Below are 13,920 nucleotides of genomic sequence, written 5' to 3'. Positions count from 1 at the left end.
GATAATATGTGATATGGAGTAATTTGGTTAAGAAATTAGAAATGAAGGAAGAGCTTTTGGAGTGCCCACCAAGCAACCAAACAAGAGCTACCCATTACTCGCTATCTCAATGGACCCCTCTAGTCACAACAAGTCAAACTTTGGCCTACTTTTGCTCAAATAATGGGAAGAGGATATCCATATCATTCCCAAAATCTCTTTATAGTTGCATTTTATAGTTTAATAATTCTCTAGGGTCGGCTAGATTCTTGAAGGGTAACGTGCCATCGTCATGATACCGAGAAGTAAGACTAATTAGATCGGTTCATATATGCATTCAGATTTTCTTACTCTACATTCGATATGAACATTGATATGATTCTTTCGTACTCCATTCTCTATACTTCGATCCCATTAAATGTATCTTCATCTAATAATCTAATTTTTTTTTTTTGTACTTTTAATGATGGAGAATGGGAGTTTGATAAATATTGAATTGGTGCCTTAATTTTTCTCAATTCTATAAGCATATTTTCATTATTCATAAAGAAAAAGTTCATATCATTTTTTATTGTTGAAAAAATAGTTAATAACTTTTTCATATATATAAATATTTTTAATTTAGAAATTTATTTCAAAATAAGGATGACAATGGGATGGATCATCCTCATTCCAATCCCATGTTTATTCAAAATAATTATCATACCCATCTCATTAAAAAAATTTAAATAGGACAATGCGGGATAGGTATGAGAAATTCTCATACCCCCGTTTAACTTATTTTTGAATTTTTTTTATAAATAATTAAAATATTATGATTTTTTATAATTTATTTTATTGAAAAGTATTTTATTATTATAATTATAATATATATTAAAAATAAAAATATAAAAATTAAATAAAATTATTTTTTAAAATGAATTTTATATATAATTGAGGTGTGATGGGAGAAGGTAATACCCGAACCCATCATGCTTTAAAAAAAAAAAAAGAAATTTGAAACTCACTCCAAATCTGTTTATTTAAATTTCAAACTCATCCCACTAAAAGTGGAACATGTAATGAAAACACCTTGATTGTTATCCTTATTTCAAAGCTTCTCTTGGATAGCAATTTTAGAAATTCTGTCAAATTTTTTAGAGCAATTGTTTTAAGGTCATTGATTCTTTTCAAGGTATCTCCATATTGCTTTAAATTTTGAATCCACACACTTTTTAACTTAATTTATTGGAAAAAGTGAGTTATGACTCACTAATTTAAAAAAAAATAGAAAAAATAATCTCAACTTTTATAAATCAGTTTTATCTTTACCCATTTAAAAATATTTTAAAATACATACACTTTTCATAACTCAAATAATTATTTCTTAAAATACCTTTTTACTTATAATATTAAATAAAATTATCCAAAATTCATTTATCATATACAAATGTTTTAAAAATAGATATATTGTAAATTTTTTATTATATAATATAAAATATAAATCATTATGGAAAAATTCTCCATCATCTCAAGTAATAAATAAAATATTTCTATTCTTTATAATCCCTTAGTTAATAATAATTTTATGTCCAGAATTATATAAATCTCCTTATCTTCTCATATTTTTTTTTATTATAAAAATGAATAAAAATTTTGTTAGTTGATGTCAATAATAAAATAAGAAATTTTAAAAATTAAAAGTACAATTAAAACAAAAATACATAAAAATTAAATACAATTAAAAACCACAAAAATTTAAAAATGGATAATATTTTATTTCTATATTTTTAGTTTTAAAGTGTTTTTTTAGTTTTAATTGTATTTTTAATTAAAATTTTTATTTTATTTTATTAATCTCAAATGGGTTCTCATGATAAAAAAATGTTAATTGGTTTTTTTAACATCACAAGTAATAAGATCATTTAAGGAAATAATTATTTGAATTATGAAAAAATGCATGTATTTTAAAATATTTTTAAATAGATGAAGATAAAATTGATTTATAAAATTTGAGTTACTTTTTCTATATTTTTTTTCAAATTAGTGAGTCAAAATCCGTATTTTTCTAATTTATTTATATTTTAGAAAATTTGTGGAGAGACCCATGATTTTTATTTGATTAAAAAAATCTTTAAATATCAAAATTATTATATTTTCAAATACAAAATCAATTTTGCTTTTACCTTTTCCATAGGCAGCTGATTAAGTTGGAAAATTATCTCAAACAGATCTTAAATATCATTTGTCATTAAATAGATTTTTTTTTAATATATATTTGTCTATAACTACTTTAATACCACATTATAAGCATACCTTAATAGACCATATTATCATAAATTCAATATATAAGTTTAACTTCAAATACATTTTCTTATCATTTATATTTTTAAAAATTGAAAATAATAACAATTCTTACACAAAATAAAACAATTTTTGGATACTTAGGTTCTATTTGGTAACTAGTTTGGAAAATGGTTTTGAAAAATAGTTTTTGAGAACAATTTTCAAAAAACTGTTCTCTAATGTTTATAGAACAAAAATTTATTTGAAAATTTGAAATGTTTTTTTACTTGTTTTTAATATTTTTAAATATGTTTTAAAAATAAATTTTATATTTTTCGAACAACAAAATTGTTATAGAAAACAGGAACCCTTTGTTACGATTTCTTTATCATATAGATAGATATAGGATTTACAGGACAATTATTTAGAAGTATATTTTGTGTAATGACCCTTCCTATATAATAGAGAAGGATCCCATGAACCTAAACCGATCTTACCTTAATCCTAAGTTTGTCTATAAAAAGTAGAATTAATTGTATTAATGTTTATAATTGATTTCTTTTGTATGATACTATCAAACATGTGGTTAAATTTTCAAAATTGTTGAAAAAATGAGATGAGAAAAACTTTACAAAACAATTTTCAACAAGATAAGATAAGTTTATATATTTTATTTTTTATTTTAAAAACTTAAAATAAGCATAAATCCAAAACCTTAATATTATAAAAAAAAATATTTAAAGGACCCTTTTTATAAAATGAAAGATATTAATTCTTCATAAAAATTGAAAAAAGAAAAAAAATTATGGGAATGAAAGAAGTTGGGTGGAGCCTGATGATTAGTGTACCAAAGAATCTTGAGACATTAATAAATATAGGATTAGGACAACTCAGAGTGTTACGAGTGTAAGGCATTAAGACATATTTACTATATTTAAAAGGCGTGAGGAAGGAGAAGACAGGAAAAATGATGAGGTAAAGCCCACCGAATGAATGAATGAATGAGAGAGAGACACCACCCAGCCTCTCTACCATCCTCCACTACATGCAGTCTGTAGTGGGGTTGTTAGGAGCCCTGAGTGGAAGAATTTAAGCCCTATTTCTCTGGATCTTCCCCTAAATGTAGAACAAGTGTTTGACTAGACATCTTTTTGATTGATTTAAGGCCCTCTTTCTCTACATCTTCCCAGTTCCCCCAGAAGCAGAAAAATTTTGAATACACATCTCTCTCTCTCTCTCTCTCTCTCTCTCTCTCTCCCCCCCAGTGAAACTACAATAGTGTGTAAACTTTAATGAGATTCATTTGTTTCTCCATATCTGCCCCCTCTCACCACATAGATCTCTCTCTTTCTCCAAATATTGTAATACTCATTTATCACCTTATATGGCTTCTTCCCCCCTTGTACCACGGTATATTGCCCATCAATCAATCTCTCCAACCCATCCGTCGCTCACTCCAAAATCGATGAGACTCGTTTCTCACTGTCTCTCCAAACCTTATAAGACCTCCCTGAAATGTAAAACTTTGTTGTACCCATCAATCTCCCCGTCTCTCCAAACCTGATAAGATAAAACTCTCCTCCACCCCTCTGTTTCTCCCACTTCCCAAATCGTATACGTCCTCCTCTCTTTCTTTCTCGACTTTGGACTTTTGTACTGTAACTTTATAATAAGCATCCCAACATTTTGTTTGTTTCTCACGTGAGTTCAGACAAGAAGCCAAGGGGCCGTCCTCAAAGAAATCATCACGTGAAATCCTCTCTCCTCCTCTATCCGTCCTTTTCCATAGGAAGAAATGTATGCATAAAAATAATTCCACTACCCACATATTCTTGTGCTCTCCGAATCTTGATGTCTCCCTTTCTCCCTTTCTCTCTCCCTCTCTCTCTCCCCCCTCCCCCTCTCTCTCCAACTTTTGTCAGTGTCCTCCCCAAAACTGCATATCAACTCTCCAACTTGCTGTATATCATCTGTTCTTCCAACTTCTGCGCTGTTGGAAGCAGCTTTGCTCTCATCAACATCAGCAGAAGTTGAAGAAACAAAATTGAAGCTGTAAGCAGAAGAGAAGAGCATGCTTTTTGAAGATATGTTTGATTCCAAAAGTCCAAGTAAGTTCTTAGATAGGGAGTAGAAATTCTTCAAAAGGAAACTCAAGAACCATTCATAGCCATATAAATCATCAAGTGCAATACAATATATATTTACTCTGCCTTCTTTGTTTTGTAGTGTTGATAGATTACTGAAAATAATGAAAAAAAAGTACTATATGCCTTCTCAAATCTACCTTTTTCCCAAGCCTTACTTTATATGTACCCCTGTAATGATGCTCATTATGGAGGTGGGATGGTGATCATCTGACTTCAACTCCATGACCGAATCATCATAGTCTTTGGATTTTTGTTAACCAATTGGCTGCCAAATGTATTTCTTAATCTAGAAGTACTACTCCTAAACTAGAGCTTCTATTATAGCTTCATCAACCCACCTGCTAATTAATCCTTCAACTCTGTTTTCAAGTCTGCAGTTGTGCTTTCCTGGAAAACCCAAAAGAAGGAAAAGAGAACATAAGAAGCAAAGGAAATGGGAAGAACAGAAAAAGGGTTTTCATATAAACTAGGAGAAGTTTCATACCTTGAGGGGGGCATTTAGATTGAGTTATATGACATGGCAATGAACAAATTTGTAGTTTTGTAACAGAGAGATCACCATAACCTCCAAGTAAAGTACAATGAGGCTGCCTGTTGTAGTTTTGGAATTCACTTGCTTTATGCATATGTTGAGAAAAAGAAATAAACTTTACAGAGTGTTTTCACAAAGAACATGTAGAGCTTCTGCTTTCCTTCATGTGTAATACTGTATTATACATAGATATCTTAGCAGTCTTACACAAGCAAGGAATCTGATTAATATCTGACTTGGACAAACCAGTGTGCAGATTTGGACAGAAAAATTCCAAAAAAAGTGAAAAGGAAGAATGATCAAAACCACAATTAGTAATCTCAAATATCTGATTAAATAGAACTTCAAAAGTAGACCAAGAAAAACAATAGAGGGGGCTCAATATATTGCCTTTCTATGATTAGGGGTCTTTAACAAGATACCAAGAAAATGGGATTTTTCTTCAATCAAAACTAAAACTGAAATTCCTGCTGAAGGAGCGTAAGACCAGTAGAGAAATGGATTTCTTTTGACAAAAATCATGGAGGATGCTGTAGAAAACACTTACTTTTAATAGCATACCAGTAGAAGGAAATTTAAGATTTCATCTCTTGATTAATGTCCTTAATCTCTTCTCTAATGTATGCCAGACTTTAAGCAAGAGTTTCAGACAGCATGGCTGCAGCTAAGCTCGCCCTGTTTGTGGGAGGATGTCAGCATAGTTCTGCAACTTGGGTTCCTTGGAATCTTCTTACTCCATCTTGTACAAAAAATTGTGGGCCATTTATGGAAACACAGGACAACAGTAACAGATAAAGGCATAGAGATGTATCCCAATGAAGCAAAAGCCAGCTTCTCTTGCAAAGCCAGCATAATTTGTTCCAGTATACTACTGGGGATTCATGTCATTGTGCTACTAATGCCACCAAATGGAAGTGAGGGCAACTGCAAATCTCCAATCCTGGTTCTTTCATCAGAGGTCATGCAAGTGATGATATGGTTGATTACACTGATTGCAGTATGCAAGATTTCGACTAAGAAGTATGTGAAGTTTCCTTGGATTCTAAGAACCTATTGGCTATGCAGCTTCTTGCTTTCTGTTATCCACACGGCTTTTGATGTCCATTTCCTTGTTACAAACAATGGGCACCTGAGAATGCAGGATTACACTGACTTCCTTGGTCTCCTTGCATCAACCTGCCTATTTGGTATCTCAATCAGAGGGAAGACAGGCACGGTTTTGATCTCCCAGAATGGCTTAGCTGATCCACTTCTCAATGGAAAAACTGATAATCATTCAGAAGGCAAGACAGAATCTCCTTATGGGAAAGCTACTCTTTTCCAACTCATTACCTTCTCTTGGCTCAATCCCTTATTTGCTGTTGGGATCAAAAAACCCCTTCAGCAAGATGAAATCCCAGATGTTGATGTCAAAGACTCTGCTGAATTTACCTCTCATTATTTTGATGAATGCCTGAAACATGTTAGGGAGAGAGATGGAACTACAAATCCATCTATCTACAAGGCGATATTTCTTTTTATCTGGAAGAAAGCTGCAATTAATGCACTTTTTGCAATGATAAGTGCAGCTGCATCATATGTTGGTCCATATCTTATTGATGACTTTGTGAATTTCCTAAGCATGAAGAAAACTCGTAGCTTAGAGAGCGGGTACCTTCTTGCACTTGCCTTCTTAAGTGCCAAAACAGTCGAAACTATAGCACAGAGGCAATGGATATTTGGTGCCCGCCAGCTAGGCCTTCGCCTGAGAGCTGCACTGATATCTCACATATACAAAAAGGGCCTAGTTTTGTCAAGCCAATCCCGCCAAAGCCACACTAGTGGAGAGATCATTAACTATATGGGTGTGGATATCCAAAGAATGACAGACTTCATCTGGTATATGAACACAATCTGGATGTTGCCAATACAAATTTCTTTAGCAATTTGTGTTCTAAACATGAACATCGGTTTGGGGTCACTGGCAGCATTAGCAGCAACCTTAATGGTGATGGCTTGCAACATCCCCCTTACAAGAATCCAGAAAAGATACCAGTCTAAGATCATGGAAGCCAAGGATGAAAGGATGAAAGCCACTTCAGAAGTTCTTCGAAACATTAAGACTCTCAAACTTCAGGCATGGGACAGTCAGTTTCTTCATAAGCTAGAAAGCTTGAGGAAAATAGAGTACAATTGGCTGTGGAAGTCGCTAAGACTGGGAGCACTTTCTGCTTTTATCTTCTGGGGATCACCCACATTTATCTCTGTGGTGACTTTTGGGGCATGTCTTCTGATGGGGATTGAACTCACTTCTGGGAGAGTCTTGTCTGCATTGGCTACTTTCCGAATGTTACAAGACCCTATATTCAATCTACCTGATTTACTCTCTGTGATTGCACAGGGTAAAGTGTCAGTAGATAGAGTTGCTTCTTTCCTCCAAGAAGATGAAGTTCAGTCTGATACAATCGAGTTTGTTCCAAAAGATCAAACAGAGTTTGAAGTGGAGATAGACAACGGTAAATTCAGCTGGAACCCTGACTCAAGCAGCCCAACACTAGACAAAATACAGTTAAAAGTGAAGAGGGGAATGAAGGTGGCAATTTGTGGGACTGTAGGATCTGGGAAGTCTAGCCTGCTCTCTTGCATACTTGGAGAAATAAAAAAGCTGTCGGGTACCGTAAAGATTGGTGGTACAAAGGCCTATGTACCTCAGTCCCCATGGATACTAACAGGAAATGTCAAAGAGAACATCCTCTTTGGGAACCGATATGACAGTGTTAAGTATGATGAAACTGTTAAAGCATGTGCTTTAACTAAGGATTTTGAGCTTTTCCCCTGCGGTGACCTCACGGAAATAGGTGAAAGAGGGATAAATATGAGTGGAGGCCAGAAGCAAAGGATTCAAATAGCCCGAGCAGTTTACGAGGATGCTGATATATATTTGCTTGATGACCCATTCAGTGCTGTGGATGCTCATACAGGCACCCAACTCTTTAAGGTCAGTATTTCTTGACTATCTATATTAGGGGGTCTGGAATATGAAAAATGAGTCTTCAAACTTGGCTCAAGACAAAAATTCTCCTCTACTCTTCTGTATTAAAGCAGTGATTTACAGGAAACTCAATGTTGATTCTACTCTTTTCATACTGTTTGCAGGACTGCCTGATGGGGATTCTAAAGAACAAGACCATTCTTTATGTTACTCACCAAGTTGAGTTTCTTCCAGCAGCAGACTTCATTCTGGTATGTGATAGTTAGCATTAACACCATGATACTTACAGTCTGGAGTAAATCTGGACTATAACTAACTTAAGACTCAACAGGTGATGCAAGATGGAAGAATAGCACAAGCTGGAAGATTCGAGCAACTTTTAAAACAAAACATAGGATTTGAAGTTTTAGTAGGTGCTCATAACCAAGCTCTGGAATCCATCCTGACAGTTGAAAATTCAAGTAGAACATCGAAGGACCCAGTACCTGAAAATGAATCCAATAAAGATCCCACTTCAAATTCAGAAATGATCCATACTCAGCATGACTCAGAGCATAATATCTCCCTAGAGATAACAGAAAAACAAGGAAGATTAACTCAAGATGAAGAAAGAGAAAAAGGAAGCATTGGAAAAGAAGTTTACATGTCATATTTGACGATTGTGAGAGGCGGGGCTCTAGTTCCAATCATAATCTTGGCACAGTCAATGTTCCAAGTATTACAGGTAGCTAGCAACTACTGGATGGCATGGGCTTCTCCTCCTACAAGTGAAAGTAGGCCAAAAATGGGGTTGGATTACATACTATTCGTGTATATACTTCTTGCTGTTGGAAGTTCACTTTTTGTGCTGCTTCGAGCCTCGCTAGTAGCAATAACAGGACTTTCAACAGCACAAAAGCTCTTCGTGAAAATGCTGCAGAGTGTGGTCCGGGCTCCAATGGCCTTTTTTGATTCAACACCTACTGGAAGAATCTTAAACCGGGTGAGTAGCATATAGTTCAATGCAATTTGTTAATGACTCTGCAGTAACAGAACTATAATAGCAAATAAGTTATACTGGATCACAAAATTACATGATTCTTTGATTACTTATTGGTGCAATATTAGGCAATGTGAAACTTTTTTGAATGATATTCAAGAAAAGAGTCGATTGACAACGGAGACAGGGGATTCTCCTTCCACTTATGAAAGGTACCCTGACCTGAATCCAATTCATGAATATGACTAAATTCATCAAACCTCTGGAAGGTTGTAGTTGTATCCAAAGAATCCCAATAGAGCATGAAAACATTTTTTTCCCCAAAGAATCTGCTCTCTAATGCCAAAGAACTGCCTTAACATAAAAAATGAGCACTCTTTTGAGGAGGGAGACCAATAAATTTCCCGAAGATAAAGAAATTCCAAATCAAACCCCAAGTTTCATACTGCATCTTTCCAACCAAAACTCTTAACTCCTGGCTTCACAGTCGGATTTTAAAAACAATATCACCCCATGAGGCTGTGGAACAGGGGAGGAGCTGAAAATAATGAGTGAAGCAACTAGATAGCTTTGTCTAATTCATAGAGGTATAAGATAAAACCTGTAATTTCTGTGAGCCTGATTTCTTTTTGGCAGTTATATGAAATATGTACTTAAAAATATAGTACCATGATCTTCCAGAGATTTAACAGCTTTCAACTATCATATAAGCAGGCATCTATTGATCAAAGTGTGCTAGACATGGAAATGGCGAACAGGTTAGGCTGGTGTGCTTTTTCAGTAATACAGATTCTAGGAACAATCGCAGTGATGTCTCAGGTAGCATGGGAAGTATTTGTTATCTTCATTCCAGTAACTGCAATCTGCATCTGGTACCAAGTAAGATCCCTTTGTCCTGATCTGTATTTAATTTATCTGTGTTTAATTGGGATGTGCAAATCACATGGAATCAGAAAGAGTCAAATTCGATTCTACAGAATTTTACTGCTAAAGTTTGTAATATAAAAGAATGTGTCAATACCAGATTCATCAAAACACTAATAAACATGTTGAATCAAGATAGTGGCTAGAAAACCTGAAAATGCCTCTTCTTTTTCAATCAATACCCCATTCTGTTGCTGTTGATGAAAAAGAAGCAAAATAAGTTTCTTAGTTCTTAAAATTTTTGTTGTTGGGCTCCTGGAAGAACATAGTTGGGTTCGAACTTCCTTTTTCAATTCTTGCACTCCACTTTCTCAGCAATCAAATGGAGTATAGTAATACCCTTTGTAGAACTGGCCTTATGCTATTGGCATTGAACTATTGGTTAATGGTGATCATTTCAGCAATACTACATACCAACTGCAAGAGAATTGGGCCGTTTGGCAAGCATACAGCAATCTCCAATCCTACATCACTTTTCTGAATCACTTTCTGGAGCTGCGACGATCCGTGCTTTCGACCAAGGAGACCGCTTCATTCATGCAAATCTTGATCTTGTTGACAACTTCTCAAGGCCATGGTTTCATAATGTGTCAGCAATGGAATGGCTTTCTTTCAGACTCAACGTATTATCCAATTTTGTCTTCGCCTTTTCATTGGTTTTGCTTGTGAGCCTTCCTGAAGGGATCATCAATCCAAGTAAGCATCATAACTAGTTCATGATGTTTTATCTATCACAGATCATTTGCTTCCCACACATCACATATCTTACATTGTTAGATTAATCGAAAGAGTGCTTATCTTGGAGTGGATATTTTACAGGCATCGCAGGGTTAGCAGTAACATATGGAATAAATTTGAATGTTCTACAAGCTTCAGTTATATGGAACATATGCAATGCAGAGAATAAAATGATCTCAGTTGAAAGAATTCTTCAGTATTCAAAAATTAAAAGTGAAGCACCTCTTGTGATTGAAGAGTGCAGACCAGCAAATAACTGGCCCCAAGTTGGAACAATTTGCTTCCAGAATTTGCAGGTATAATTCTACCATGAGGTTTTCAAGATCAAAAGAATTCGGATTAAGACTTGGAGATGCATTTTGATATTAATCAAACCATAAACATTTGAAAATTTCTGTCCATACTGCACTAACATGCATATTTCCCCATGTTGCAGATCCGTTATGCTGAACACCTCCCATCTGTTCTCAAAAACATTAGCTGCACATTTCCTGGAGGGATGAAGATTGGAGTTGTAGGAAGGACTGGAAGTGGAAAATCAACACTCATACAGGCCATTTTCAGGATCGTTGAGCCCAGAGAAGGGAGTATTATCATTGATGGTGTGGACATTTCCAAGATAGGCCTTCATGATCTCAGATCAAGGCTTAGCATCATCCCCCAGGACCCGGCAATGTTTGAGGGAACAGTTAGAGGAAACCTCGACCCATTGGACCAGCATCCTGATGGTCAAGTCTGGGAGGTAAATTTCTTATAAAACCTATTCCTTTCTTGTATTTTCAGCATTTTTATTTCCTGTTCCTCATTCTTTTCAAGCTTCAACCCGAGACTATAAGTGAGAAATGTCCAAGCATAGTGCTAGTAGTTTTATGTTAGTCAGAGTAGAGTTTAATTTTTATTAAGAAGATGCATTAAGTCAATTGAAATGCGGCCCTTTCTCATCTTTCAGGCCCTGGATAAATGTCAACTAGGTGATCTAGTTCGGGCAAAGGAAGAAAAGTTGGATTCATCAGGTCAGATCCATTTCTTCAAACTATTATATGTGATTGGATTTGTGTATTTAGAAGTAGAAACTACTAACATAGAGATGGCTTTAACAGTAGTTGAGAATGGGGAAAACTGGAGTGTGGGACAAAGGCAGTTGGTCTGTCTTGGAAGAGCATTGCTAAAGAGAAGCAGCATTCTTGTTCTAGATGAAGCGACGGCGTCAGTTGATTCTGCAACTGATGGGGTGATACAGAAGATCATTAGTCAAGAGTTCAAAGATCGGACAGTTGTAACTATAGCTCACAGAATCCACACAGTTATAGATAGCGATCTTGTTTTGGTCCTCAGTGAAGGTAAGTACATCTAAATGTATATAATCTATGAGCTCAGTAATAATTGATTATATCACATTGATTAATGGAAGAGACTTAAGAATCCAAGATTATTTTCTATGAACAGGGAGGATTGCAGAGTATGACACACCAGCAAAGCTACTTGAAAGAGATGATTCGTTCTTCTCAAAACTCATAAAGGAGTACTCCAAGAGATCAAAAGGTTTCAGCAAGTTGGCAATATCGACATAAACAAACCCTGCTTCTTGGAATCAAAACTTGGTGTGCTATTTTCTCATGAAAGGGACATCATAGGTTCAGGGACAAATTGCCAAAGAGCAACTAGACCTTCAAAAAGTGTTTGAATGATCTATCAGGCATGACAAGGAGACGGGTTCAATTTGGTAGACTGTGAAGCAGCGTTTCTGTTAGTGAATCATGCAATAGGTAATAACAAGCCTGAAGCTATTCTCCATGACAGTTTAACTTTATGATATAAATAAAGAAGGGTACTCTCCAAACCCTTAGTAAAATTATCCAAGATCTACAAAGACTATGATAAGCAAATTTTATGCATTATTTTGACTAAAACGAGAAGTAGCTAGCATTTAATTGACAACTTATGTTGCATGGATGATTCAAAATTCTCCAGGTTCTCAAACTTAATGTATTCTGATTCCATTAAGATCTTTCAATAGTATGAACTGTGTCATTACATTAATCATTTTCAAATATCATTGCATTAGGATTGAGTTTGGCGAGTGTCTTGTCATTGAGGTCATCTTCAAGGGTACTGAAATTGGCCAGAGAGGCAAATGCCATTATCTAGAAAACAATTTTCATTTGGTTATTGCCCTTAAAAATGCTGAAAGAAATGGATGCAAGAATTATAAATCTTCAAGAAATGAAATAAATAACGTGGAAAACCATGAAAAGGACCTTTAATGCTATTTATGAATCCTTTCATCCTCTTCAATTGTCCTCAATGCATGCACAAGATGGAGGTTTCCTCTGTTGGGGGATTGTTCCTCTGGGGGATGCGGTGATAGTAGTGTGGGATACCAGTGAGTTAGGGGATACTGAACTGCAATAGGGGGTAGAGAACAGATATGGGGCACACTTATGTGACAGGTAGAATAACCCTCTTTTCACCTGTACCAATCAAAATTTTCTCCACAACCACAACAACTCAGCATCGAGCAATAATAAACCAAAGATATATCAATAAGGAGACATTGTATATAATGTAGAAAAAGACTCCTAAAGTAGGTAAAAAACCCCGGTGGAATTTTCTTCCATTTCAACAAAAAATGAGAATACAAATTCCTCACTAGCTTCTTTGACAAGGAAGACCGGTGGAAATATATCAAAGCTTGAGATGGAAACCCCTCACTTAGAAACATAGAGAGATTGAAGGGAGTTGAGAGATTTTACCACAAAGGCTTCCACAATGGTTGAAGGAGAGGAAATCATCCATGGAGCTCACCTTCATACTTGGATCAACTCTCTTTAGCCCTTGAAAATGCCCAGAAAACAGCCTTGGTTTTCTTCTCTTCTCTCTTTTTCCTCCCCTCTTTTCTCTTTCATGATCTGCCTATAAATTTACTTCTACATCTTTGAAAAACATAGCCCGAGATGTTAACAGATCGAGCTCAAAAACCAACCACCAAAGCACCCCAATATGTGGACTTAATAAACTCTCATGGGTTGGAACCCATATATGAGCTAGCCCAACAATGTTCCCCTCTAGCACATGAGGGAGGGATGGCAACCTGTAACTCCATCACAGGCAGTTTAAACACGCCATGTTGACACAATTTAAGCTTCTTAGGAACCACCTTCGTCAACATATCTGAAGCATTCTTTTCAGTATCAATCTTCTTTAGTTGAATGGCTTTATCTTCAACCATGGTGGTTCAGCTGAGATCAATAGCACTTTAACTGTCACTACATGCCACATATACATCCTGCTTTAAACCCAACTCTTGGAGAAAACCCTTCAACCATAACAACAACTCCATTTCTTTAGCAGCAACTATAGACTCAGCCTTTACTGTGGATAAGGC

The 13,920-nt window shown here is 35.3% G+C and overlaps 1 protein-coding gene across 1 annotated transcript; it reads left to right on the top strand.

The window, feature by feature from the left end:
- Positions 1-3,489: 3,489 nt before the first annotated feature.
- LOC117932132 (putative ABC transporter C family member 15) lies at positions 3,490-12,554 on the top strand. Its single transcript, XM_034853194.1, has 11 exons — positions 3,490-4,352; positions 5,553-7,900; positions 8,059-8,145; positions 8,226-8,876; positions 9,588-9,752; positions 10,199-10,493; positions 10,617-10,831; positions 10,972-11,277; positions 11,485-11,548; positions 11,636-11,875; positions 11,982-12,554. The coding sequence occupies exons 1-11, from the start codon at positions 4,316-4,318 to the stop codon at positions 12,104-12,106; spliced, it is 4,533 nt and encodes a 1,510-aa protein (XP_034709085.1). The 5' UTR covers positions 3,490-4,315; the 3' UTR covers positions 12,107-12,554.
- The last annotated feature ends 1,366 nt before the right edge of the window (positions 12,555-13,920 follow it).

This window comes from Vitis riparia, chromosome 15 (assembly GCF_004353265.1).
Source record: "Vitis riparia cultivar Riparia Gloire de Montpellier isolate 1030 chromosome 15, EGFV_Vit.rip_1.0, whole genome shotgun sequence".
NCBI lineage: Eukaryota > Viridiplantae > Streptophyta > Magnoliopsida > Vitales > Vitaceae > Vitis > Vitis riparia.
The sequence above is the reverse complement of the archived record's forward strand: the minus strand, read 5'-3'. Positions and strand labels throughout refer to the sequence as shown.